Here is a 12,153-nt window from a genome sequence, read left to right on the forward strand (position 1 = left end):
GCTGTGGGGCCTTGGGGAGTGTCTGTGGACTTAGGAATCCCTTAGCCCTGGGGCCCTGAGGGCTGGGGGGTCCTTGGGGAGTGTTTGTGAACTTAGGAACCCTTTAGCCCTGGGGCTCTGAGGGCTGTGGGGCCTTGGGGAGTGTCTGTGAACTTAGGAATCCCTTAGCCCTGGGGCCCTGAGGGCTGTGGGGCCTTGGGGAGTGTCTGTGAACTTAGGAACCCCTTAGCCCTGGGGCTCTGAGGGCTGGAGGGCCTTGGGGAGTGTTCGTGGACTTAGGAACCCCTTAGTCCTGGGGCCCTGAGGGCTGTGGGGCCTTGGGGAGTATCTGTGAACTTAGGAATCCCTTAGCCCTGGGGCCCTGAGGGCTGGGGGTCCTTGGGAAGTGTTTGTGGACTTAGGAACCCCTTAGCCCTGGGGCCCTGAGGGCTTGGGGGCCTTGGGGAGTGTTTGTGCACTTAGGAATCCCTTAGCCCTGGGGCTCTGAGGGCTGGGGGGCCTTGGGGAGTGTCTGTGAACTTAGGAACCCCTTAGCCCTGGGGCCCTGAGGGCTGGGGGGCCTTGGGGAGTGTTTGTGGACTTAGGAACCCCTTAGCCCTGGGGCCCTGAGGGCTTGGGGGCCTTGGGGAGTGTTTGTTAACTTAGGAATCCCTTAGCCCTGGGGCCCTGAGGGCTGGGGGGCCTTGGGGAGTGTCTTTGAACTTAGGAACCCCTTAGCCCTGGGGCTCTGAGGGCTGGGGGGCCTTGGGGAGTGTCTGTGGACTTAGGAATCCCTTAGCCCTGGGGCCCTGAGGGCTGGGGGGTCCTTGGGGAGTGTTTGTGAACTTAGGAACCCTTTAGCCCTGGGGCTCTGAGGGCTGTGGGGCCTTGGGGAGTGTCTGTGAACTTAGGAATCCCTTAGCCCTGGGGCCCTGAGGGCTGTGGGGCCTTGGGGAGTGTCTGTGAACTTAGGAACCCCTTAGCCCTGGGGCTCTGAGGGCTGGAGGGCCTTGGGGAGTGTTCGTGGACTTAGGAACCCCTTAGTCCTGGGGCCCTGAGGGCTGTGGGGCCTTGGGGAGTATCTGTGAACTTAGGAATCCCTTAGCCCTGGGGCCCTGAGGGCTGGGGGTCCTTGGGAAGTGTTTGTGGACTTAGGAACCCCTTAGCCCTGGGGCCCTGAGGGCTTGGGGGCCTTGGGGAGTGTTTGTGCACTTAGGAATCCCTTAGCCCTGGGGCTCTGAGGGCTGGGGGGCCTTGGGGAGTGTCTGTGAACTTAGGAACCCCTTAGCCCTGGGGCCCTGAGGGCTGGGGGGCCTTGGGGAGTGTTTGTGGACTTAGGAACCCCTTAGCCCTGGGGCCCTGAGGGCTTGGGGGCCTTGGGGAGTGTTTGTTAACTTAGGAATCCCTTAGCCCTGGGGCCCTGAGGGCTGGGGGGCCTTGGGGAGTGTCTTTGAACTTAGGAACCCCTTAGCCCTGGGGCTCTGAGGGCTGGGGGGCCTTGGGGAGTGTCTGTGGACTTAGGAACCCCTTAGCCCTGGGGCTCTGAGGGCTGGGGGGCCTTGGGGAGTGTCTGTGAACTTAGGAACCCCTTAGCCCTGGGGCCCTGAGGGCTGGGGGGCCTTGGGGAGTGTCTGTGAACTTAGGAACCCCTTAGCCCTGGGGCTCTGAGGGCTGGGGGGCCTTGGGGAGTGTCTGTGGACTTAGGAACCCCTTAGCCCTGGGGCTCTGAGGGCTGGGGGGCCTTGGGGAGTGTCTGTGGACTTAGGAACCCCTTAGCCCTGGGGCTCTGAGGGCTGTGGGGCCTTGGGGAGTGTTTGTGGACTTAGGAACCCCTTAGCCCTGGGGCTCTGAGGGCTGGGGGGCCTTGGGGAGTGTCTGTGGACTTAGGAACCCCTTAGCCCTGGGGCCCTGAGGGCTGCCGGGGCCTTCCTCATGGGGGTCTGTGGAGCCTTCTCATTAGAGGTTCTCAGCGGGGAGGCAGAACCCATCCTGGAAGCCTGCGTTGTTTTAGAAAGACTATTTTGCAAAAGCCAGCTTTTTTTGATACACAAATTTTATGAATTCCTCTCTCAGTAAATTGTTTCATTTTGAGGAAAGTCCGTCCCTGCGCTTTTCAGGAATGAGAGCGTGTGCTGTGTGAAGTCAGTGTTCTCTAGTAGGGAGGATTGTAGGTTCTTCTGGGGGGATGGGCATTGGAGCCCTGGTGGCGCGGTGGTTAAGAGCTCGGCTGCTAACCAGAAGTTCGACGGTTCGAATCCACCTGCCGCTCCTGGGAAACCCTACGGGGCAGTTCTACTCTGACGTACAGGGTTGCTATGAGCTGGAATCCACTCCACGGCAATGGGTCTGGGTGTTTTTTTTGGGGGGGGGAGTGTTGGGGTAATTCTCCCTGCTGCTGTCAGTGGGGTCTCTGAGTGGGTGTGTGGGGCGCTGGGACCCACGGGGCAATGGGACTGTAGTGTCATCTTGGAGGTGCCATTGGGAGTATCAGGCTCCCTCCATGGAGGTGTGCTGTCCCTGCCTTTAGGGCTGCGGGACCCCCCCGACCGACGCTCCTGTCTCGGCCCCAACAGCCTCGGCTTGTGTTCTGGAGAACCCCGAGGCTCCCGGCCGCTGGGGCACCGAGTGCAGTGGCGCTCCCCGTCTGCTGCCCTTTCCTGTTGGGGTGACCGCCCTGTTGTCCCCTCTGGGCCCGACCCTGGTAGGATTGTCAGGGCCCCAGCCTCGGGGAGCACTGTGGCCCTGCCTGCCTCCACGGCCATGGGGGCTGCGGGCCGGGGTCCTGGAGCAGGATCCGGGGGCTCCTTCCTTGGCGACCCCCCACCTCCTGCTGGTGGACGTGGGGCAGAGTCCAGGTCCTGAGCCTGACCTCCCTCCGTGTGCCCCCGCCCCTGTCTGTGTGGCCCCGCCTCTGTCCCCGCCCCCGTCCGTGTGGCCCCACCTCTGGTGGACGTGGGGCAGAGTGCAGGTCCTAAGCCTGACCTCCCTCCGTGTGGCCCCGCCCCTGTCCCCGCCCCTGTCTGTGTGGCCCCGCCTCTGTCCCCGCCCCCGTCCGTGTGGCCCCGCCTCTGGTGGACGTGGGGCAGAGTGCAGGTCCTGAGCCTGACCTCCCTCCGTGTGGCCCCGCCCCCGTCCGTGTGGCCCCGCCTCTGGTGGACGTGGGGCAGAGTGCAGGTCCTAAGCCTGACCTCCCTCCTTGTGGCCCCGCCCCTGTCCCTGCCCCCGTCCGTGTGGCCCCGCCCCGTCCGTGTGGCCCCGCCTTTGGTGGATGTGGGGCAGAGTGCAGGTCCTAAGCCTGACCTCCCTCCGCGTGGCCCCGCCCCTGTCCCTGCCCTGTCCGTGTTGCCCCGCCTCTGTCCCCGCCCCGTCCGTGTGGCCCCGCCTCTGGTGGACGTGGGGCAGAGTGCAGGTCCTGAGCCTGACCTCCCTCCGTGTGGCCCCGCCCCTGTCCCTGCCCCCGTCCGTGTGGCCCCGCCCCGTCCGTGTGGCCCCGCCTCTGGTGGACGTGGGGCAGAGTGCAGGTCCTAAGCCTGACCTCCCTCCGTGTGGCCCCACCCCCGTCCGTGTGGCCCCGCCCCCGTCCGTGTGGCCCCGCCTCTGGTGGACGTGGGGCAGAGTGCAGGTCCTAAGCCTGACCTCCCTCCGCGTGGCCCCGCCCCTGTCCCTGCCCCCGTCCGTGTGGCCCCGCCCCGTCCGTGTGGCCCCGCCTCTGGTGGATGTGGGGCAGAGTGCAGGTCCTAAGCCTGACCTCCCTCCGTGTGGCCCCGCCCCTGTCCCTGCCCCCGTCCGTGTGGCCCCGCCCCGTCCGTGTGGCCCCACCTCTGGTGGATGTGGGGCAGAGTGCAGGTCCTAAGCCTGACCTCCCTCCGTGTGGCCCCGCCCCTGTCCCTTCCCCGTCCGTGTGGCCCCGCCCCTGTCCCTGCCCCCGTCCGTGTGGCCCCACCCCCGTCCGTGTGGCCCCGCCTTTGGTGGATGTGGGGCAGAGTGCAGGTCCTAAGCCTGACCTCCCTCCGTGTGGCCCCGCCCCTGTCCCTGCCCCCGTCCGTGTGGCCCCGCCCCCGTCCGTGTGGCCCCGCCTTTGGTGGATGTGGGGCAGAGTGCAGGTCCTAAGCCTGACCTCCCTCCGCGTGGCCCCGCCCCTGTCCCTGCCCCGTTCGTGTGGCCCCGCCTCTGTCCCCGCCCCCCTCCGTGTGGCCCCGCCTCTGGTGGATGTGGGGCAGAGTGCAGGTCCTAAGCCTGACCTCCCTCCGCGTGGCCCCGCCCCTGTCCCTGCCCCCGTCCGTGTGGCCCCGCCTCTGTCCCCGCCCCTCCGTGTGGCCCCGCCTCTGTCCCTGCCCCTCCGCGTGGCCCCGCCCCTGTCCCTGCCCCCGTTCGTGTGGCCCCGCCTCTGTCCCCGCCCCCCTCCGTGTGGCCCCGCCTCTGGTGGATGTGGGGCAGAGTGCAGGTCCTAAGCCTGACCTCCCTCCGTGTGGCCCCGCCCCTGTCCCTGCCCCCGTCCGTGTGGCCCCGCCCCCGTCCGTGTGGCCCCGCCTTTGGTGGATGTGGGGCAGAGTGCAGGTCCTAAGCCTGACCTCCCTCCGCGTGGCCCCGCCCCTGTCCCTGCCCCGTTCGTGTGGCCCCGCCTCTGTCCCCGCCCCCCTCCGTGTGGCCCCGCCTCTGGTGGATGTGGGGCAGAGTGCAGGTCCTAAGCCTGACCTCCCTCCGCGTGGCCCCGCCCCTGTCCCTGCCCCCGTCCGTGTGGCCCCGCCTCTGTCCCCGCCCCTCCGTGTGGCCCCGCCTCTGTCCCCACCCCCGTCTGTGTGGCCCCACCCCTTCCCTGTGGCTCCGCCTCCGTCTGCGTGGCCCCATCTCCATCCCTGTGGCTCCGCCTTGGTCCTTGTGTCCTCACTTCTGTGCGTCTGGCCCCGCCCCTGTCCGTGTGGCCCCGCCTCCATCCCTGTGACTCCGTGTCATGTGGCCCCGCCCACGTCCCTGTGGTCCCATCTCCGTCCCTGTGGCTCCGCCTCGGTCCTTGTGTCTCCATCTCCTCTCCGTGTGGCCCCAGCCCCATCCGTGTGTCTGCCCGTCCCACCCTGCCTGGGATGCCCAGGACTCCCACATTCCCATGAGCGTGGAGCCATGCGGGGCAGGGGTCTACGGGGGCAGGGGTCTCTCTCACACCTTTGTCCTGCGGGCGGCAGGGGCCTGCGGGACAGGGGTCATCTCTCAGACCTTTGTCCTGCGGGCGGCAGGGGCCTGCGGGGCAGGGGTCATCTCTCAGACCTTTATCCTGCTGGCGGCAGGGGTCTGCGGGGCAGGGGTTTGCGGGGGCAGGGGTCTCTCTCACACCTTTGTCCTGCGGGCGGCAGGGGCCTGCGGGGCAGGGGTCATCTCTCAGACCTTTGTCCTGCGGGCGGCAGGGGCCTGCGGGGCAGGGGTCATCTCTCAGACCTTTATCCTGCTGGCAGCAGGGGTCTGTGGGGCAGGGGTCTGCAGGGGGCAGGGGTCTGCGGGGGCAGGAGTTGTCTCTCAGACCTTTGTCCTGCTGGCGGCAGGGGTCCGTGGGGGCAGGGGTCTTCCCCTGCTGGCCTCTGGAGAGGCCCAGGACTGGTGCCGGTGGCCTGAGCCCCGCCTGCTCCTCCCGCTCCCCGTGAGCACCTGCGCTTTGCTGCCTCTCCTAAAGGAGCTGAGGGGTGCAGTCAGCACCCCAGGGAACCCTCTCACCCTCCCGTCCGGGTGCCTGGTGCACCCTGCAGCCCAGCCTCCACACCGTGCGATGCTTGCTGGTGTCCCCGCAGCCCCATCGTCGTGTCTGCACACCCGCAGTCCCGTCCCTGTGGCCCAGGCAGCCCCCTCCGCAGATGGGACACCCCCTCCCCGTGGGACCTGGGACCCAGCACAGCCCTGTGTGCTCACACTGACTGGCGGGGGCCTCCTGGAGAATGCTGTTATTTGTTTATCACTGATCTCTAACCTGATCACCACGGGGTCAGGGGAGCTGCCCGCAGGATCTGTGGGGCTGGTTTCTGCTGGGATGTGTCCGCGCTCCGCTGCGCGTGTTGAAAAGAATGTGTGGTGTGCAGCTGTGCTGCAGGCGTGTCTATTTCTGTCCCGGGATCACACGTGTAAAGCTCCTGTGTCCGCAGGGCTGGCTTTGTTTTTGGTTGTTTGGGCCACCGGGGGGCTGGTTGCTGGGGAGCGGGCTGCCCCCTTCCCTGCTGGGTGTGTGTGTGTGAGAGAGAGAGACACAGCGTTTGCTCTGTGCACAAGCTTCAGATGAAGTCAGGACCCTTCTGTCTTCCTTGGAGTCTCCGGGTGGTGCACACGGTGAACGTGCTCGGCTGGTACTGAAAGGCTGGAGGGTCGAGGCCACCCACAGGTGCCTCGGAAGAAAGGCCTGGCAGATCTCCTGAAAAACCAGCCACTGAAAGCCCTGCGGAGCACAGTTCTACTCGGACACACACGGGGTCACTGAGTCAGGGTTACTCCATGGCAGTGGGTTGACTGGCTATGTCTTCCTTGTGGTTGTCCCTTTCGTCCTCATGAAGTGACCCCGTTATCGCCAGTAAAGTACATCCCCCTGCGTCTGCCTTGTCTGTTGATGAGAGAGCCACACCAGCGTCCTCTTGGTTACCGTCTGCTTGACGTATCCTCTTCTTTCCTTTTTAAAATCCCCGGCCTCTCTGTGTCCTTGTGTTCTGTGTATATATCTTCTAAATAAATACAGTTATCTTTTTTCCAGTCTGATTTTTGTCTTTTAACTGGCACATGTAGTCTGGTAATATTTACTATGACTGTTAATCCATCTTGACTTATTTTTACCATCTTATTTTTTTTTCCTATCCTGTGTTGCCACATTTTTTTTTTTCTCATTCCTCTTAATTTTTCGTCTCCTAGTTTAGAGTACAGCGTTTCTACTGTCGTTAGGTGCCATCGAGTCAGCGCAGACTCACGGCGACCTTGTGTCTGACAGGAGGAAACGCTGTCTGGTCCTGTACCATGTTCACGATCCCTGGTACGTTCGAGTCCCCTGTTGTGGACACTGTGTGGGTTCGCCGTGGAGGGTCTCTTGTTTTCACTGACCCTCCAGTTTACTAACTATGACGTCCTTTTCTAGCCACTGGTCTTTCCTGATGCGGTGTCCAAAGTCAGTGAGCCGAAGTCTCCCCATTCTTGCTTCTAGGGGTCTTCTGGTTCTATTTCTTCTAAGTCTGCTCCGTTGGTTCTTCTGGCAGTTCACGGTGCATGCGGGATTCTTCTTTTAGTGATCGCGTTGTCATTAGCTGCCGTTGAGTTGGCTCTGACTCACGGGGGCCTCATGTACAACAGGAGTGTTGCCTGGTCCTAAGCCACTTTCATGATCATTGGTATGTTACAGTCCATGGTGGTGGCCGCCGTGTCAATCCCTCGTGTGGAGGGTCTCTCTCGTTTTCACTGACCCTCCACTTTACTAACCACAACGTCTTTTTCCAGCGATTGGTCCTCCCTAATGACATGTCCAAAATCAGCCACCTGACATAGTGGCCACACGGAGCACCACGCTACTGAACACGTTCCGGCGCCTTCATTGCCGTGTTTAGGTGTCTGTACTGTGTGTGATATAGAGGGATTGTCTGAGTGTTCTGTCCAAATTTAGGTCAGAGAACTTGGCGCGTTTACTCCTTGACGAGGTCTGTTTGTGTTTGTTGCGTGTTTGTGTTGAGAAGGTACTGAAGCACGTCCCCAGACCGTGACGAGGGCTGCTGTTCTGTTTCTCAGGTCCAGACCAAGAAGGAGGAGCCTCTGCCCCCAGCCTCCAGCCGAAGCATTCCAGCCTTTTACTTCCCGAAAGGACGTCCACAGGGAACCGTCCATGTTGACGCTGTCATCGCCCGGATAGAGACAGCTTTCACCCAGTTTCCACATGAGCGGGCCACCCTGGAGGACATGGGCCGGGTGGCTAAGGTAGGCCACGGTGCGTGTGGGTACGTGTGCTACACACCTGAAGCGCACTCCTGGAGTACAAGCGGGTCACCCTGGAGGACGTGGGCTGGGGGACCAAGGTAGGCCATGGTGCGCATGGGCACGTCTGCTAGGCTGCTCGGGCACATGACAAGCACGCGAGAGGCGTGGACTCAATTTTCCTGACACGGTTCATGAGACCCCGAGAAACACAGGGAGTTCCTGAGACGCCGAGACACACAGGGAGTTCCCGAGACCCCAGGACACACGCAGGGAGTTCCCGAGACCCCAGGACACACGCAGGGAGTTCCCGAGACCCTGAGACACGCAGGGAGTTCCAGAGACCCCATGACACACAGGGAGTTCCTGAGACCCCGAGACACACATAGAGAGTCCCTGAGACCCCGAGACACACGCAGGGAGTTCCCGAGACCCCATGACACACAGGGAGTTCATGTGACCCTGAGACGCACGCAGGGAGTTCCCGAGACCCTGAGACACACAGGGAGTTCCTGAGACCCCATGACACACAGGGAGTTCCTGAGACGCTGAGACACAGGGAGTTCCTGAGAAGCCAAAACACACAGGGAGTTCCTGAGACCCCAAGACACACGCTGGGAGTTCCTGAGAATCTGAGACACACAGGGAGTTTGAGGCCTTGAGGCACACGCATGGAGTTCCTGAGACCCCGAAACACACAGGGAGTTCCTGAGAATCTGAGACACACAGGGAGTTCATGAAAACCCGAGACACACGCAGGGAGTTCCTGAGACCCCGAGACACACACAGGGAGTCCTTGAGAACCCAAGACACATGCAGGGAGTTCCTGAGACCCCAAGACACACGCTGGGAGTTCCTGAGAATCTGAGACACACAGGGAGTTTGAGGCCTTGAGGCACATGCATGGAGTTCCTGAGACCCCAAAACACACAGGGAGTTCCTGAGAATCTGAGACACACAGGGAGTTCATGAGAACCCGAGACACACGCAGGGAGTTCCTGAGACCCCGAGACACACACAGGGGGTCCTTGAGAACCCGAGACACACAGGGAGTTCCTGAGACCCCAGGACACACAGGGAGTTCCTGAGAATCTGAAACACACAGGGAGTTCATGAGACCCCGAGACACACACAGGGAGTCCTTGAGAACCCGAGATACACAGGGAGTTCCTGAGACCCCGAGACACACAGGGAGTTCCTGAGACCTTGAGACACGCGCATGGAGTTCCTGAGACCCTGAGACACACGCAGGGAGTTCCCGAGACCCTGAGACACGCAGGGAGTTCCTGAGACCCCATAACACACAGGGAATTCCTGAGACCCTGAGACACGGGGAGTTCCTGAGAAGCCAAAACACACAGGGAGTTCCTGAGACCCCGAGACACACGCAGGGAGTTCCTGAGAATCTGAGATGCACTGGGAGTTCCTGAGACCCCGAGACACATGCAGGGAGTTCCTGAGACCCCGAGACACACGCAGGGAGTTCCTGAGACCCCGAGACACACAGGGAGTTGCTGAGAATCTGAGACATACAGGGAGTTCATGAGACCCCGAGACACGCAGGTTGTGCCTGAGAACCCGAGACACACTCAGGGAGTTCCTGAGAACCCGAGACACACGCAGGGAGTTCCTGAGACCCCGAGACACACAGGGAGTTGCTGAGAATCTGAGACATACAGGGAGTTCATGAGACCCCGAGACACGCAGGTTGTGCCTGAGACCCCGAGACACACACAGGGAGTCCTTGAGAACCCGAGACACGCGCAGGGAGTTCCTGAGACCCCGAAACACACAGGGAGTTCCTAAGAACCTGAGAGACACGGAGTTTCTGAGAACCCAAGACACACGCAGAGACTTTGTATTCAGTCTTACCATCAAGCCTGAGCACCACGGTCTGTGGCTGGTCACCCAGGCGTGACAGCAGGTAGCACCTTCCTGGCCCTGTCCCCTCATGTGCAGGGTCCCCTCTCTGAGGCCAACAAGAATGGCCCTTGATGGGCGTATGCATGCCCTGTTCTGTAATCCCCCGATCTCTGTCCTGTGGACACACCGTCGCACTCGAGAGCAACGAGCTCAGGCCCGCCTTCGGTAGATAGTAACACGTCATGTATGCCCTAAACACCAGCTAGCTGTCGTCCTGTTCACGTGCCATTTCGCAGTTTTCGTTTTCCCGTTCAGTGCTCCATCTCAGGATTTATCCATGTCGGTGCACAGGTTCTGCACACGCACTCTGGTTTCTGTATGGCGTCTGTTGTGGGGATGGACCACGATTTACTTACCCCTGGGTGTCCTGGTGAGGGACCTGTCATCTATGCTCAGTGCCAGGCTTCCCTGGTGTGTAACCCAGCAAGAAAAGTCACTGGGTCAGAGAGCACCTCGCCCTCACCTCGAGTAGCTGGCCAGGGGTCCTCCACAGTGTCCACTAGTGTGCGTGCCCCACAGTGTGTGAGAGTGCCTGTGTCCTAGCCCCCCCATCCGGTGCTTGAGTGCCTGTTGGCTGGGAACTGGGCGCCGGCACCTGTCGAGGTTTGAGTTTGCCCGTCCCAGTTGCTGGTGACGGCCAGTGTCTTGAGAGTGCGCTCCCATGAGAGGAGAAGGCTTGTTCCTGTCTGAGCTAGCTAGCGCCTCTGTAACAGGAGCGCCGTGAGTGGTGGCTTTAACAAACCAAAACTTGTTTTCTCAGTTCAAGGGGCTAGAAGTCCGAATTCAGGGCGCTGGCTTTAGGGAAGGTTTTCTCTCTGCTGACACTGGGGGAAGGTCCTTGTCTGTTTTTAGCTTCTGTTCCTTGGTGCCTTAGTGATCTCCACCTGGCATCTACCTTCCCCTTCTCTGCTTCTATATCTCAAAAGCGATTGACTTGAGACACACCTATGCTAATACTGCCTCATTAGCGTAACAGAGAAATGGGGATTGTAACTGAAGTATGATGTCTTATGCCCTCCGTAGCAACCCTACAGGACAAAGTAGAACTGCGCCGTAGGGTTTCTCTCTTCCTTATCTAGTGCTGCTATGACAAATACCCCAAGTGGATGGTTTTAACAAACATTTATTTTCTCACAGTTAAAGAGGGTACAAGCCCGAATTCAGAGTGCCGGCTCTAGGGGAAGGCTTTCTCTCTCTGTCGGTTCTGGGGAAAGGTTCTCGTCTTTTTGATCTTCTGTTCCTGGGTGATCTTCACGTGGCTTGGCATCTCTCTTCCCCCACCTGTGCTTCCTGCTTGCTTGTTTAATCTCTTTTATATCTCAAAAGAGATGGACTCAAGGCACTCCCTACACTAATCCTGCCTTGTTAACAAGACAGAAACAACCCATTCCCAAATGGGATTATAACCACAGGCATAGGGGTTAGAATTTACAGCACATATTTATGGGGGACACGATTCAATCCATACCACCTTCAAGGTTATAATCTTCAAGGAAGCCAACTGCCGCATCTTCCTCCCACGGAGTGGCTGGTGGGTTCAGTTGGCAGCGGAGCACTTTGGCCACCGTACCACCGGGGCTTCTAACCATAGGTACAGGCAGTCCCCGGATTACAAATAAGTTCCATTTCCAAATATGTCTTTAATTCAAATTTGTAAGTTGGAATGGTTAGGTAGGGTTCGAATCTAACATCAGTTAGTCAAATGTTTGTGTTAGTATGTAATATATAGTGTACCTTTCTATGCATAAAAAAGATTAAAGAAACTTTCAGATGCAGTAAGACATTTTTAACATAATAATACAGTAATAATGTTTTGATGCACGTTACAAAGTAGTTTGTTATCACGAACCATTGTATGCTTCTCGAATTTTTAACGTAATAGGCTTTATGGAGGTTGGTTTGTAACTATGGGTTGTACATAATGGTAATAACCTGGGGACCGCCTGTATACAGGTTAGGATTTACAACGCACATTTTGGGGGACACAGTTCAATCCATAACACTGTACTTTGACCCTTCCGCTACTGGAGGGGTCCTCTTCTCATGTTAGCTGAGCTCTAGAGATGCAAAACCAGTGAGACGTGTATATATAAACACGTAGAGAGACATTTACATCAAGGAAACGGCTCACACAGCTGTGGGGCTGGCAGATTTCAAATCCATGGGTCAGGTGGCCGGCTAGGGACCCCTGCTGGCTCACGGGGTTCCAGGGCCTGATGAACCTAAAATCTGAAGGTCAGATGCTCAGACGAGTAGACCGTAGGGTGGAGAGAGACAGAGAGAGGTAAAGGAAGGGAGTGAGAGTGGCTGAGCCCTGCCAGGACACCCTTA

General features: G+C 59.8%; 1 protein-coding gene across 1 annotated transcript in view; it reads left to right on the forward strand.

Annotated features, from left to right (window-relative positions):
• LOC135229064 (serine/threonine-protein phosphatase 2A regulatory subunit B'' subunit beta-like) overlaps positions 1-12,153 on the forward strand; it is a 56,019-nt gene that overhangs the window by 14,409 nt on the left and 29,457 nt on the right. The window contains exon 2 of the mRNA XM_064278854.1: positions 7,717-7,902. Within this exon, the coding sequence (XP_064134924.1) occupies positions 7,717-7,902 (186 nt within the window). The remainder of the gene's footprint in view (positions 1-7,716; positions 7,903-12,153) is intronic.

The sequence above is a fragment of the Loxodonta africana genome, chromosome Y (assembly GCF_030014295.1).
Source record: "Loxodonta africana isolate mLoxAfr1 chromosome Y, mLoxAfr1.hap2, whole genome shotgun sequence".
Taxonomy (NCBI): Eukaryota; Metazoa; Chordata; class Mammalia; order Proboscidea; family Elephantidae; genus Loxodonta; species Loxodonta africana.